This window comes from Copadichromis virginalis, linkage group LG10 (genome assembly GCF_057382275.1).
Source record: "Copadichromis virginalis isolate Kocher_CV1m ecotype Utaka linkage group LG10, C_Virginalis_male_GT1.1, whole genome shotgun sequence".
NCBI classification, from domain to species: Eukaryota; Metazoa; Chordata; class Actinopteri; order Cichliformes; family Cichlidae; genus Copadichromis; species Copadichromis virginalis.
The window spans coordinates 19,812,966-19,829,321 of NC_140627.1; the positions used below are offsets into that span (position 1 = coordinate 19,812,966).

The window sequence follows — 16,356 nt, forward strand, 5'->3', positions numbered from 1 at the left end:
CAGATATCTAAAGCTCAGTGAGATCGCACTCACACCACGCTACAGTGGAAAATCAACAGTGAACCAGAGGAGTTTTTTCAGAGGTACACCAAACAAAAAGAACGCAGAATCACACGACTGCGCAGAAGTCAATAAACAGGTACGCACGGCAGTTCCACTCTCCCCAGTGAAACCATCATGCATCTCTCAGAGCGCAGATATTATTCGAACATACTGAACTGAGTCATTATGGCCCATCACAATGTATCCATCATGGCGGACCTCTTCCATCTCTCTCAACATGATGGCTCTGCCTCTTTTCCCGTCTCCCACTGAGGTCTGTGGAAAATAAACAGGCTCACAAACACACACACAAAATCCCCCCCTTTTGCTTTTCCTACATTGTTTTGCTCCATTCTCTCCCTTGTGCTTCTTGACTCTACTGTCATTTCCCCCATCTCTTCTTCTTGTTTTTGTGAGGTGAACATTTCAAATCACCCTTGAGATGCACACTGTCTGCGACCTTCACAGTTTCTCTTACTCCGTCTGTCACCCCCCCCCCCCCCTTTTTTTTTTTCTTGTGTGCTTTTCCTTTGTACTTCGATATCTTTATGTGGGGCATCCCCCCACACCACCCCCACAAACTCCCCATCCCCGCTTATTGTCCAGCTCTTCTCTCTATTCTGTCATCTCTTTCAGCCTCTCTGGCTTGCACACTGTCTGTCTTGCTCCATCTATTTGTCAGAGATTCAGCATGTCTCATTTATAAAATGTGTTCTGTTTCACACAGCATTCCTCGTTTTAAAAATTGCCTTTTTTTTGGTTGTTGTTTTTTGCAAGAATTTTCTTTGTTTTGTGAATGCGCGTGAATGGCTCATTGTTTCACCAGTTATATTGTCTAAAGTAACTGAACATTGAAACCTAGGATGAAGAATGCAAATGTGGCCCTGTGTGTGTTTGTAACCTGAAAGGCACACACACACACACACACACACACACACACACACACACACACACACACACACACACACACACACACTTCTTCATTTCAATGAGTCACCCTGTTTCTCCTCTCATTTGACTCAAGGAAAGCACTGAACAGCTTCCTGAGCACTGTCGCTGTGCTCATCCAACCGTCCTCGCACTCAGCCTCCTCCCTACACATCAAAAGCGCACGTACACAAACTCAAAACTTTGCACTTTTCATTATTGTTGCATGTCTTACCTACGAGGCACAGAAAAAAGACTCGGAGAGAAGCTAATTTCTGTCTACAACAATTTTCAAAAACAAAGTAAGCACATGCAAATGAGCTTTATTTACTGTGGTGCCTAATTTGAACAGTGCATCCCCAAACTCCTCATTATGATAATGCTCTCTGCAACACATTAGATGATAAACACATGTATACCCAAAAATCTCCAAAAAACGTACATAAAGAAACACACTTAATTCTCAGCAGGTCTCTTTTCCTTTAAGACTCAGATCCAAAAAGGGGGGGGGGAAAAGCTATGCAAGGGAACAGCAAAGGCAGGTAGGGGGGCTGAGAGTGTATTTTGTGTATGTGTGTATGTTTTATGCGTGCCTGCAGAGTTCTTGGAGAAACTAGGGCTGTTCTCAAAGATGTAAGACTTGTTCTGACTGTTAAAATACATAGTCAGAGGTGAGGCGGAAGAAGTAAGAGGAAGCATAAGGGATTGAACTGATAAATGATGAGGAGAGTGAGTGATGAGCAACAGACTGTTGACCAGCTGGGAGGAGGAAGCTTTGTCTCTCACCTGCCAGAAGATGTTGTCAATGGTGTTGCCTAGAAATCCTTCTCTGTTGTCAGATGACAGCAGCTTGGGCCCCAGTATCGTCATGAACTCCTCAAAATCCACCTGGCCGTCCCCTGCAGGTAGACAAACACACACACAGAAAAAGAGGAGCAAGGAGACAGACCAGCACAAAAAAACAATCAGATACTGAGACAGGAAGGATGGCAAAGCAGAGTTAAATAATGCATTTTATGACAAAGTTCATTTCTTTCCAGAAACAAAGGAGACAGATCAACAGATGGGTGTGTGCTTTCATCCATGACGAGCACTCGTGCAGCATCGGCCTTAATTCACCTTTCGGATACAATGCGTGGACCTGCACGAGTGTGTGCCTGTGTGTGTCTGTGTGACTGATTTTTGTGACAATTCAGGGATCATTTGGCAGATTTAAATTCAAAAGAGACAACTTTGCGTGTGCTTGCATTATGTATTCTGCAGCCGTATGTTGTTATAGATAACAGTCAACAGGCAGCGCCCCGTGGAATAAATACACGCACTATGGCAGCACATTGTAAACACCATAAAACACCCAGACTTATTACACTGTATATTGCCAATATTGATTTTATGACCAGTTAAAATTGTTATCTAATGTTCGGATTATTACGTGTTATCGTAAGGAGCATATTAGACGCATTAGTAGTCTGGACAAGGTGCGGTAATGTTGTGTGAGAACACCGTTGTGTGTGTCAATTATTTTTTTTATTCCTTCCTGAAAATTATTTGTAATTTGGAAGATATAATAGAAAAAATGACTCAAACAATACCCACAGATAACGCTAGAGAGCCTGAAAATGTTCTATAAACACACCAACAATTCAGTATGTTGAATACAAAATTAAGTTTTCGGTATATGAAGACATTCTTCTGGAGAAAATATATCTTCCTATACTTATTACAAAATTATGCATTTTTTGCAGTAAATGTCTTATTATCACTTTTAAATTATTTTTCAAAAATGACTAGGAGATTACAGACCCATAAAATAAACCATTATCTTGTATTATAGGATACTGCGCACATGAAAGAGCATCAGCTTGGTTCCAAAGCCTGACTACAGCTTCTCAAAAGTAATTTGCATTAACATAATATAGAATAATCTTATTTTTTTAAGACTATTTGCCTAAAGCTGAGGGAAAAGGATAATGCCGGATATCAGAGGATCAAGAATGCTTAAGAACTGATTTAATTATACATATAAAATACATCCGAAGAACTGCGCAGGTTTTCTGACACCTTATAAAATTTCTCATTCTTAAAATAATTTTGCCTTTCAGTCCTTTATGAGCGGTGACATGGGGATGATAGCAGTCAGGGGTAAAGGATTTTAAAAGAGATACTGTCTCTCAGCAGAACAAATGGCAGTGCTGCTCTCAAGCTGCTCATGGACGCAAAAAGCTTCTAGCTTTGACCTTTGATATTTACAGCGAGCCGTGAAATCAAGAGCAGGCTGATAAGAACCGGCCGAAAGACTGACTAGCTGGTTTGTGATTCAGGGACTGCTGATGAGAGATTGCGGCCCTCTGAGAATTTACAAGCAAAGCAGGAGTTTAAGGAGGAGGCAGGTTCTCTCTCTGTTGTCTCCAGGTGAATTAATTTTAGATAAGTGACCACCTGCTGCCATTTAGGCACTTCAAAGTTTGAAGGACACTGTAACTAAAACTAAAACCCCTTTTTAGCCTCAAGCAAGTGAAAGAGGAATTAAGTTCTGCAAGACTGCATTACTTAAGTCATTTACACTTCATTAAAAATGCAACACATTTAAAGATAATGATAAGCTTCTCTCTAAAAGGATAACATTACAACATTTTTTATTCCAATATAAACACAAATATTTTATGTAAAACAGTCGCACATGCAGAGTTGCACTCTGTGTTTTGCATATGTGAAAATGCATGGTTTGCTGCTCCATGCATGCACCCAAGAGTGTGTCCTTATGTAGCATCTTACCATCCATGTCCAGTCTCTGCATGATGATGGCTAACTCCACTTCACTGGGCATGTAACCCAGGGAACGCATGGCCATGCCCAGCTCCTGTTTGGAGATGAAACCATTCCCATCACGATCCAGAACACGGAATGCCTCACGGATCTCTGCGCAGCAAACATACAACACATCGCTGTGCATCACTGTCAGTCTCTCAGCTTCTTTATCTTGTTTGAGGAGATAAGACACATGTTTTAAAAGTTAAACCTACACACTTATCATAGATAAAACTCTCTGTAAATATTTATCTTGTTGAGGTCACTGTGTTGGTTTCTGGTTAGTTGGGAATAAAGTTACAAACTTCTTAATTTATGTTATAAGTTGGAAACTGAAACAGCCAGTGAAATCTCTTTATTGGCATTTCCCAAACCTCTTTCTTGTGTTCATATTAAATTATGTTTTGTTTTATTCATTTACATTAATTCATTCATATTTAAGTTACTTTGATTGATACGCAAAATGCAATTGCGTTAATAGTAATTGTTTCTGTCTCTGGGAACAAAGCAGCATGGTGTCGATTAAATGTCTAGCAGCTGAACTGCACGGATTGTTCATTAAACAAGATTACCATGAACCATAAAAAAGTGGCAAACATCAATATTTTTCACTTCAGCAATCGATCAAATGCCTACTTGTACGTTAAATGGGTCACAACGAGTGACAGTCAGTTCCTCTCAGCTCTATAGAGTTTCTGCTCACATTTTTGAATTTCCAGCCTTAAGCGTGACTGTTTGCATTCAGTCTCACATGCTGCTGCATGATGCAGCTGTTTTCTGCATCGTAGCTTCCCACCTCACAATCTACCACATCTCACAGGTTATTGGCCGTAAAACAACAAATATGACCTTGACCTTGAGCATAATATGGGTGATCATTGTGTTTAAGTGTGATTAAATTCTGGGCAATGCTGCAGAAGGAGCAGTAATTCTTGTGAACTCCTGACAAATGAATGAATGGATAAAGATACAATGAAGGTTCTGTATGGCATGGGCTCACTGGTCATTTGGATGAATGAGCTAAAAGGCTTCCTTGACCTCTTTGTGCACAACCTGCTCAGCTCCAAACAGCAGACAGACAAATTAGCTGCTAACTGATGGACATGAAGCGGCAGGACAGAAGATCATTGAGAGTTTATAGAGACAAAAACAAAGTCCAAACGAAAAAAAAAATGTATATCTATCTATCTATCTATCTATCTATCTATCTATCTATCTATCTATATATATATATATATATATATATATATATATATATACTATATTATATATAGTGTGTAATTTAACCCAACAATTTCTGTGCCAAAATCAATGCTAATCATTTTAATCGCAGGTCAAAGTCATGTGACTTATTTGAAATGTTGTCAGGGAAGCTAAAATACATTTTAATGTTTTAAATATGAGGGCAATCCGGTTGTTCAGTGATGACGTGACGAATCCTACTTCCGGGTCTAAAGTAGTTTGCGTTTAATATGGCTTTTGTGTTGTTAACATGTTTAATGTTTTGTATTTTCTTCTATTTAATCTCAAAAAGCTCCTAAAACAGTCAGTGATCCCTGTTGACCTCCCTCGGCTTTTATTACCGCTAATCATTTATTTAAGCTCAGTTTTTAAAACCTTAGGATGTAACTACAGCCCAGCCCATGCAGCAGTATATGGATGACTAACCTCGTATTGTGGATGGATTATTTCAATTGTTCTCCTGGCTGAAGTTTGGTCCTTTTACAGCATCCTGCCATGCGATTACATTTGTTCCTGACCACCGAGAACACTCACGTTAACTTTTATCGAGTGGGAAAAAAAAGTTAGCTTGTTTATATTAAGCTAACATAGCTGTGTCGCTAGCGGTCACGTAGCACATCATTATATACCAGCTAGCCCAACTTCAGTAACCTTACAAACGTCACTGCTGTTTAGTTTTCCGTCTTCATTTATGTTGGAAGTGATAGCAGAGCTGTACGTTTTAATTTGTTTCCAAAACCCCGCAGTCAGGACATGCTATATTGTATTTAGATAGAAGCTAGCGAGCTAACTTCCTGCTAACTTCTAACTCCGTTAAATGTCATAAATTCCGTTTTCATGGATGCCTGGATGTTAAACTCAATTGTTACACCTGGTAGAGCAGAACGCTGATCATTTTATTAAAGATGAAAGACTTTAGACAGTTTTTCAACTCTCAGTAATGCTCGTTTGATATATGGACCTGCAGCGGAGTTTAGACCCAGACACGGCTAGTGATGTCAGACTGAACAATCGGATTGCAAACAACCCGCTCTCTGGTTCGATTTAACAACAATGTTCATACCGTCTCCAGCCTCATAAAATGAAAAACTAAAAATGCAATTGTGAGTCATCAGATGGTGTCAGGGAGATGGACTAATCCATGGGAAAGAAATTAATCATTAACAGGATTTAGCAGGTTTGTAGCTGGTGCTGAAAGGTGCTTCCCTGGTGTTGATAACAGGCTTCCCCATTAACTGGAAGTGCCACAGACAAATCAAGGTGAGAGTGATCTCCCGCCCTCGCTCCCTTTGTCCCTCTCTCCCTGTTCTTGCTCTTTTACATCTTTGTGTACTTAGTGTATTTTACAAACCCCGAGGGAACTGTCCCAATCCCTCCACGCAGCACAATCACCACAAGAACTGCCAAGAGCATTTCCGACTCTCTCCTCCCACATAAAAGGCTTACTTCTATCTTCAAATTGTAAGTAAACACACGGCTTGCAAGGCATCTATCTTTTCATGCAGCAGAATTACTCAAACCTCCAAGGACCGTCTTACAAAATACATTGGTCAATCTCGGGGCTAATTACCTGTCAATCAGTTAGCGCTGTCTGAGAAGAGGAGGGAGCTCTGATTTGGAGTTAGGGGTCGAACTCAACGACGCTATAAAGACGACAGAGGTGGGACAAGCTTTGCAGGACTTTATCTAATATCTTTTAGCGAGCAAGCATTCAGTGCGTTGCGGATCTTTTTTTGCTTCAGGGGTCGGAGCGGGTGCCATTTCACCTAGCGTTCTGCAAATCTTTACAGAAGGAACACAACCAAAAGCACAATTTCCCAAAGACTAATCCCTTTTTCAAACCTTAAACAATGAATTTTACATGAAGTTCATCTCTCTGTGTCTCTCTCAGGCCTCGTGTCATTAATATTCTTATCCTGACATGCAGCTCCTTCCTTCCTTTGTGTATTAAGTCAGCCTCAGATCTGTCTCCTATGCCTGTCTTTTCACTGTCAGTTGCGTGAGAGCTGAAGTTCAGTCACAGCCCCCGCCTAAGCCTGTAAATATCCCCTACGGTTGATAACTAGACTCAAGCACCATGCCACTGCCTCCCCCAACAAAATAAAGTGAGAAACAGAGGCGAGGGATTGGGAATGCGGGTGAATGTGCGGCCTCCCAAAACAAAGTGAAATGTATTTGTATGCAGCTCAACAGTGAAGAGTAGATTTTCAACAGGGTACAAATGAGCTAGTCCCTGATATATTACTGTGAAATGCCTGCGTGTGTTCGTGTGTTAGGCTCCAACCCTGCCTGTGCATGACTCGGTATTATGTGGTCAACCCCCAGGACTATACATGTTCTTGATGTGATTGATGAAATGCCTTAAAACTAGAGAAATGATAGGAGGGATCTACACAGGGGTGATTAACTAGCTTTCTATCTGCAGTAACAGATGATCCTAGAAGAACCTTCAGCATCTCTCTGAAGTGGGATTAGGAGTTTTCAAATGCTGGCAGCATATACCACTGATATTTGGTCCACATCAAACAGTCCCATTGCTTACAACGAAGCTGTAGCTGACAGGCACTAGATAAGACCACATCAGGATGTCTGGAACCTAAGAGTCCAGATTCAATTTATATAAAAGCTCTACACACGGCCAGACTACTTTCACGTTCTTGCTGCCCTTGACTAACAAGACACAGACAGAGGCCAACCAGACTAATGATGATGAGACGTTTTACTGTACCCGCTCTGCTCGCAGTAAAGCAACTGTTTTATTGAACTGGGTTGAGTTTAGTTGTGCACAAGGGACGCTGGATTAAAAGATTTATACTACAAAGTACTTCATACCAAAGCTCATTCGAGCAAGCTACAATGGGCCACATGTATAAGCACAAACAAACAGGCACAGTCAGAGAGTCAGAGACAAACGCTCATGCTCTCATTCCTCGGTCTATGGCAGGATTAGCTGTTTGTTTCATATCAAAGCACAACCATAGGGTAAGAAGTCTTTGTTTTTTACACCTGGTCAATCACATCAAATCAGGACCCAGATGTACTGCATGCACAGCACGATTTTGGATCGCTGCAGAAAAGCTGGCACTCAGTGAAGTGCGCCCATGATGTATAAATTCAGTAAAGGCCAGTTTAAAGGAAAACCCTATTTGTTTTCCCAGGTTAAAGCACAATAAAGATAAATTTTCACTCACCAAAGTAATCGCCGGGAAAGAAAAGCATAATTACGTCAGATTAGTTGCCATTTAATTTACCAGCACTACTGGCAGTTAGCACCTACAGGGTTGATCGTTATCAACCCTGTAGGACACATCTACTGTTTATTTTGGATGTCGAATTTGATTTAGGAAGTCTTTCTTCCTACTGTGGTGAATGTTTATACGGTTACATGCGCATCAACACAAGAGTCGAGGCAAGTCTTGGGCTGAAACAACCCAGCATTCACTAGAGAAAAATAAACAGCCTGCACATTGCAGCTCTTCATCAGACCTTTATGAGCCAGACGCTCAAAAAGTTAGTTTTCATGATGCAATAAACAGATAAAACTTGGGCCCCACAGTGGGTTAGATGTTGATTCTTGTGTTTATAACATGGCTGCAGTTTTATCACTTTTCTTTCGTGGTCCTTATAAATCTGACTAACTGTGGGGATTTGTTTACAAAGAGTCTATGAACCAGTTTAAAGGGAACACTTGCTGTACTGAATCCATGTTTTTTTTTTAGTAATGTTGCTAGATTCCTCGTAGTAGATTAAGATCTTAACTGATAAAAGTATTGGTCAGAGCTGCAAAAATAAACCTCCTTAAAATAGTCTTTTTCTGGTTATTTACACACACAAACATTACAAAAAGGTGTATTTTTGCTCAAATTATTAATGTGTAGCGTTGCTTTCCAAGAATCTATTTGCCACATCAAAGCCTTTGGTGTGAACACGTAACATCAATTTTCATGGAAGATGAATTTGAATTGAAAACTTAAATTACCATACCAGTATCAACTGGTCATATATACATTCTGTCAGACACTGCTTCCTTCTGAGCCCATTGAATTGATTTTATTTCCTGAGCACTATAATTGGAAACCAATGAATCCAGTCAAGCTCAGACAAAGTGGCTAAATGGAAAAACTTTTCCTCTGGAGACTTGGAGCAGTGTAACTGCATTGTTCTGGCAGCGAACCATTAATTGCTAGTACCTCACACTTCATTCTGCATCCCCACACACTCCCCCCTTCTCTCGCTCCCTTTGTCAGCACACTCACCTCCCAGCTCCTCAGTGGAGAGGCTGGTTAGCTGGAAGGCTTCGTTCCCCTCTGCCAGGGAGCTGCTCAGGTAGTTGTCTGGATAGAGCAGGCCCGCCCGCACATGGTGGAATGGCATCTTCTCCCTGCAGAGCACACATACACACAATCTAAATAAGCTATGCATGCCACAGGTAAGAATGAGGTGAGAATGTGTGGCAACGCATGGGTATTCTAAGCAGTCATGAGCCCTTTTTTAGAAACACGAGGTCCTGCTGAGGCAACATTGTTCCTTCCACACTTCTAATGTTCAATCCAGTCTCCTCCTTTCAGAATCGCAGTGACAAATTATGTAATCACATTATAATTCAACGGAGTCACAGAAAATATTCCACTACTATTGTTCTGATAATACCCTCATAGTACAGTCAGGCGATTCATCTCCTTTTGTCTTTGTCCTGCTTGGTCTTTGTTCAGTCTCCTTGGTCCACAGAGGAGAAGCGCCACACGCTTGCCAGATATAATTTCTTCTAACCCTCCCTGTCAGATCTACTGACTAGCTGTCCCTCCAGACAGTCCCAAACGCCACCCAACACCTCGCTGAGACACCTCGGGGCGAGACAGGGCATCAATCAACCGTGGCCCACGCTGTCGTATGATCAGAGCCATTCTCTGTTTTGATTCATGAGAGTCATGCCTCTGAGGGCTTGTAATATTTTGACACTTTGGCGATATGCTTCATGTTATATTCCTGCCAATAGTACACAGTGAACTGAGCTGAAGGGAGGGAGAAAAAGAAAGAAAGATAGATGGATAGATAGGTAGGTAGGAAGAGATAGAGATCCCAATAGGATTTTGCGAGCCAGCCACTGCCAGACAGGAGAGATAGATTTGGAAGTGGGGGTATCTATGAGATGGGAAACATGGCAGAAATATAAACCATCTCCTCTCCTTCTAGACTGAAATCCTTTTTGGATTTTGGAATTGGAGCAGAGGGAAGAAAATTACCCAAAGTGTGCAAAGACAAAAACAGCCTAAAAGGTTAAGAGCAGTGCGATTGCCTGTTCTGATGATCTGTGGAGGGCATCAGGGGTGAAAATTGCATATGTGCATGAGACAGAGGCAGACAGCAAACAAAGTGCGTGCGGGGAAGTATTTATGTATCCATAGTTTTGTGCGCTCGGAGGAAATTTGCTCTTCGGTCCATCTGCTCCTGGGTCTACTCGTGCCTCACCTGCACATTAAAGGTACTGCGGTCACCGTGGCAACATATATCTGTTCTGCAGACATCGGTCTCAGCCAACAAGACGCAAACACACACAGACACACTGAGGCCTCATTATTAAACATTTCCAGGTACTACCTGCAGTGGCTGCATGTCACATGGAGAAATAAAATGAAAGCTTAATGTGAGAATATTTGCATTAATTCATAATTAAAAAGTTCAAATGTTTCCAAACAGTTTAATAGAATCACAGGGCTTTCTGCTTCAGCTATACTTACTTTGGTGTGACCAGTGGAGGGTGGTTGTTACTAACTACTGTTGCTTTGTAACAGACACTGAGCTGTTTTCACACATAAACTTCAAATGCATTCTCACTACTAGAGCTCCAGTTGGTTTTGGAGAAGGGTGGTGCTTACTTAGAGCATGCACAAAGAAGACCACATGGGCTTGACTGGTCATCTCGCAGACTTTAAACTATAAGGAGCTGCAGGTAAAAGAGGCTTTGATATCACATCAAAGCTATTCGGACATTTGCTTTGTCACATGCAGCACTACAGAGAAGTGAGAAACAACACAAAAACACTCCAGGGCTGCAGTGCATGTGTGATAATGGCTCATTAATTCTGTTGCTTTTACCCCACATTTACTGCACTTTGCTGCCACGCTGGCTCCTGTTTTCCAAAAATTACTCGAAGGTGCTTTGTGTGGATTGGCAACATCAGTGAAATACAACCACACTGAGATTCAGCTCATTTAGAAACTGGCTTGCATGGCTGCAGGTTCAAATCCTTCATCTTCATGTTCTCACAGCAGAATTTAATAACTTAAAGCAAGGTTTGGGTCATACTTGTCAAGTCATTTTGTTTCATTGTTGCTAAGCTCAGCAGCAGCAGGTAGGTAGTTGAACAGCTTTATAAACTGTCTTCCCCTCACCTAATCACATTATTACTTAAGACTCCTCTTAATTTTGTCTATGTTAGCCTGCTGCCCATTAACGAAATAGTATTAACAATAAATTAAGACAATTAAAAGGACTCTTACTTTGTATTGTGGTAGAAAAAAAATGTAATAAAATAACTTAAAATGAATATTTCCCATTAAGTAACCCAGCACTGGGATACACATGACATCTCAGTCTGAACTAAAACTAAAACAATAAACATTGCATCTGGGAAAATGTGCAAAAGATGAGAAGGTGACAATCTCCTAGTCAAATGCAGCATTGATGCCGAATTTTATTGCCACTGACATCATTTTTTTTCATTCGACTTATATCTTTCATGCTCAATTTATTTTTTTATTTTTTCTGTCAGATTTTGTTCATTCACAGTGACATAAATCTAACCCCATATGTGAGCACTATGAATGCTGTCCAGCCTAAAAATGTGGCATTATCTGCATATTTGATAAGACACTCCACCCTCCAGTGCTGCAGTTAAAAGCTATACGATAGTTACTTTTGATTTGGGGGATTCAGAACAAGTCATGTGCATAACCTGATCCTTGCTTTTGGCACATTTGTTCTGATGTATGCATGCATGCTGTTTATTTGTCATGGTTTAGCAGTCTGCTGCGGATATCCAGTATTTAGCCTATGGGAACAAAACGACGACGGCAGTAATGAAGATTTAATGTGTGAACATTAGCCACAGAATAAATTCTCAAATTCTTCAACGACTCAAATGAGCAGGAAATGGGAATTATTCAATCAGCGGACAAATAAATAAGACATATGATATGAAATTAATATGAGAATGTATTGCAACAGTCCATCTGTTCACACAATTGTTCCCCTGACAGAAACGCCCACTCACTCGTGGCAAAAACCAGCAGACACGCGTGCACAAAAATCAAACACTTGCACACCGGTCCTTTCTCTCTGTTGTTTTCCATCCTTCTCCTGTATATTTTTGGATGGTGGGTTTTTTTCTACTTGTGAAATCACCCACTGTTGTCACAGAGATGGACATTAGCGCTGACATGATTTAGCAGAGAGCCACCATCTGATAAGCTTCATTCACTGTGTGAGAGCAGGATGAGGAATAGTGGAATAGTGGACATAAAGGCAGGTGTGTTCGTGGGGCATGCAGGGGCAAAGGGGATGAAAGGAGCGAATCAAAGTGGGCTGACTGACAGTGTTTGAACTGTGGGGTCACTTGCACCCCAGGTAGCCCATTTTCAAGTCTGCAATGGTGGTGATCAGAACAGATTTGAGCTCAGAGAGGAGAGGCTGAGATGAAGCGAAACGAGGTACTGTGAGTGAGAGAGAAAAAAAAAGCGTTGCATAGGGAAAATGGAGAATAATGGTTTTTTTTCTCACCTTCCTCACCTCTTCCCCATGGAGTAAAATGCATTAGCAGAATAGTAGGAAAGAGATGAGGGACACCATTGCTTTTTTTCCAGCAGCATATGCACAGTGCAACCATCAAAAGCAGGCAATCCTACAACAGATTAACAATATCAGATTTTCTCTTCCACATCAAGGAGAACAGGTTTTTACTTCTACTGCAGCCAACAGTTAACCATCGAAACATACAACTACTAACTACAACTAAGCCATTAAACATCATCCAAGGCTTCTCTGATGTGCACAAGAGCTGTAAGCAGGCCCAGGAGATAGATACCAGATAAACGAACCAATGATCCTCTCTGCACTTCAAGCCAGTAAAACATCATTTTTTCTCTTCATGTCTCCTTCACTTTCAGTTAAAGCCTATGCCACCTGCCAACAACAATGAAAGAGCACAGCTGATCATCTGAAGCACCAGTGCTGGAAACAGCTAAAATGCCACTCTGTGATTCATCATCCTTCAGTTACTATAAACCACAAAGGAAAAAGAAATATGGAGAGAAGGTCTTGTGAATTTATGGATCAAAGAAAGACATGTGTAAGATCGACAAGAAGCCCACAATAAAGTTGTGTCTTATTAGATTTACAGATTTTAAACCAACAGAAATGGTTAATTAAATAATTCACTGTGCCTCTGCACAATGTCACATTGTCAGCATCCCACTGAAGTCACCTTGGGCAAACTGTCTAGCTGTCACTGCATAGCTGTGATATCAGTTGTCTTTCTTCTGCCCATCAAGGCTGTATTCTAAAAACATCTCTCCAACAAGGCGCTGTATGGGCTGTGAATCCTGCCGCCCCAAACCCCCTCTGCTGGAGTTCAACTTGGGTCAATTTCAATCCCCATCTGCAGCTGCTGCGCTAATTGAGCAGCTCTGCTGAGTATGTGATCTTATATCAGGTGTTTTGAAAGAGGCTGTTAGCATCCCACCCAACAAGGGGGAAAAAAGCTGGACACTCATGATAGTGTTCCATACTGCGCGCCTCTGCGGCGGAGGGAGCGCAGCTGGACACACACCACTCCAAGCTGCCAAGCTGCTGATCTGTCACACACACTCACCGCATAATGGGGTGTGCGAGGATTTGAAAATAAAGAAAAACATTCATGTATGCTAATACCCCCCCACCCCCCACCTCAACCTCTTTAAACGAAGACTACACGAAAAAAACAAAAAACAAAGTCAAACTAAATCTACACTCCCAATTACCTATAATACCCACCATCCGTTACCATCCACAGGCGAGTCTCCTCCAGGGTATCAGATGATGAATGTGTGTAAGGCAGGTGACAGATTTGGCCATCACGCTTTATGACTGTGGAGTTTTAGAGCATCTGGCAATGAGAACGAATACAACTGGGCTTTAGACTGCAGCCAGTCTCCATTTATCAGAACCAATATGTGAGCTGCTAAAGCCTGAGAGAACCGGAGAACGGCTGAAGAAGCCACAGAGCATAATGCATAGAGTGAGATGGAGTGTTATGCACCCTGCTGCGTACTGAGACAATCATACTGTAATTACACTTATGGCGCGTGTGAGATGGACCTATAATCACCTAATCATATCGATCAAACCCACACAGCGCTCTGACTCGCGCAGACAGAAAGATTTTAAGAAATAATATATATTTTCAGATATGCACACACACACACACACACACACACACACACACACACACACACACACACACACACACACACACACCACGCTGTTTTGTCACTTTGTCACCCATTAACAAAAAAAGCACGGCTCACACCTCGTCAACGCATACTGAGGTCTATATGTGCTCCGCACGCGCATACGCCCACGCGCACACAAGCCCTACACATTCACACGGACGAGATTACAACAGGTGCAGTCGCCTGCGCGTCTCCACGGCGATCAGAAGGACCGACGCATGGGCTCTAGGTCGCGGTAATCACCTTTATCACCTTTAACACGCCGCCCCGGAGGCAGCACGCTAATTGGCCGTGAGGGTATAGCCTACCTGCCCGTGAAACGACTTTTCCTCCGGTGTGCGAGTCACCCCGTTCTGTTAGAGCACCGTTGGCGGAGACGCTGAAGGTGTTTGTGTGAATTGCCAAGATGTGTTTATTCTGTTTGCATCCGTCCTGTGCTCTTGAGGAGTCCGTCCGACAGTCAAAGATGGACTCATTCAGTCTGTGTGTTGGACCTGCCTGGGGAATTCACCAGCGTGTCATGTGTTCCACACTTTTTAGATAGTTATTTTAAAAAATCAACTGGTTAGATGGGGAGGACGCTGGTGGTGGTGATGGTGTGAAATGTTGTCCGTTTTGGCTGAAACACAGACCCACATGAATGGCCTTATGTCCGCTTCCTACATCTCACTTCTCATCGCCATGTCTCGAGAATTTGGGGTCGTTTTGGGATGAAGCAGTTGGTAGGTAGAGTGCCAAATCTGCGTCCTATCAGCTCGCCCAGACGAACGCCACCCAGCCGCCCACGGGTCTGGGTCTAAGAACCGGTGCTGCTGTTGCAGCTGCTTCTCTCAGTCGCCTGTTATAAAACAAATTTTAAAAAGAAAGAAATGAAGAAAAAACACGATCTAATTCAGTCTTCCTTGTCGAATTCAAACCACAGCGTGGATGATGCACGGCGAAAGCTTTGAGCGCAGATTTGTCAAGCAGCAAAGGGACGGGAAGGGATCTCCCGACGCTCCTGGTGCATCTATCACGGCTACTCCTGCTGACAGATTTAACCCATTTGTCAGTCCAGTCCGGTAAGGGAGGGGGCACATAAGGGGGGCGACGGCAGCAGGCTGTGTATAGGTGAGCGGGAAGATATGCGACGCCGTCCTCAGTGGGAGTTGCCCTTCTATCAGGTGTGTGTGTGAGAGAGAGAGGCTGTGAGGTCCGAGCAATTAAGGGTTCAACGAATCACTGAAACAAAGCCCCGGGGAAGTGTGTTTGTGTTTTTTCATTTAGCCATTCTTCACAGCTATAAGAGTCATTGATGACCAATTATGGTGTTTAGGAAGTGACATCAGCCGCAGTACTTAAATGATGCAGTGTGTCTACCCCCCACTCCATCCCTCACTCCCACCACCCTTCCCAGGTCTTCATCTTTTTCATCTTCTTGCAAGATTCAAGGCACCTTCCTCCACCCAAGCCTTTTTCTTTCTTTTCCTTTTATTTTTAAACCACTGTTATTAGACCTTCCTTTCGTTCTTATCAGGCTGTCTGTGTTTCCAGCCTCTGATGAAAATACCCCCATTTTACACTCCGTATACTAATTATATAATAGACCATGTGAAGCCTCAGCTTCCCCCCATCAGTGGGACCGCAGCAGCTCGATTGCAGTCTTTAGCCTTGAGGTTGAAAACTGTGTCTACCGCGCTGCTCCGCCGTAATATTTAAAAGTAGTTGGAGCAGCCCTTTTCAACACCCGGCGCACTCTCCTCGCGCTGGTCGCAAAGGGTTAATACATTATGCGTTCGCCTCAGGGATGTAGCAGCGTGATGGGCCGCTAGACTGCTGTTTCTCCCTGGGATTTGAGACATCAGTGAA

At 42.4% G+C, this 16,356-nt stretch overlaps 1 protein-coding gene across 2 annotated transcripts in view; it reads right to left on the reverse strand.

The window, feature by feature from the left end:
- caln2 (calneuron 2) overlaps positions 1-15,760 on the reverse strand; it is a 30,171-nt gene extending 14,411 nt beyond the window's left edge. The window contains exons 1-4 of one of the 2 annotated variants that reach the window (XM_085470491.1): positions 14,817-15,760; positions 9,276-9,400; positions 3,745-3,888; positions 1,756-1,868 (exon numbers count right to left, since the gene is read on the reverse strand). In XM_085470491.1, coding sequence (XP_085326617.1) covers positions 1,756-1,868; positions 3,745-3,888; positions 9,276-9,393 — 375 coding nt within the window. In that variant the 5' untranslated portion in view covers positions 9,394-9,400; positions 14,817-15,760. Of the gene's footprint in view, positions 1-1,755; positions 1,869-3,744; positions 3,889-9,275; positions 9,401-14,050; positions 14,128-14,816 lie in introns of those variants that run through there. The other variant, XM_085470492.1, reaches the window with a different exon arrangement.
- Positions 15,761-16,356: the final 596 nt, after the last annotated feature.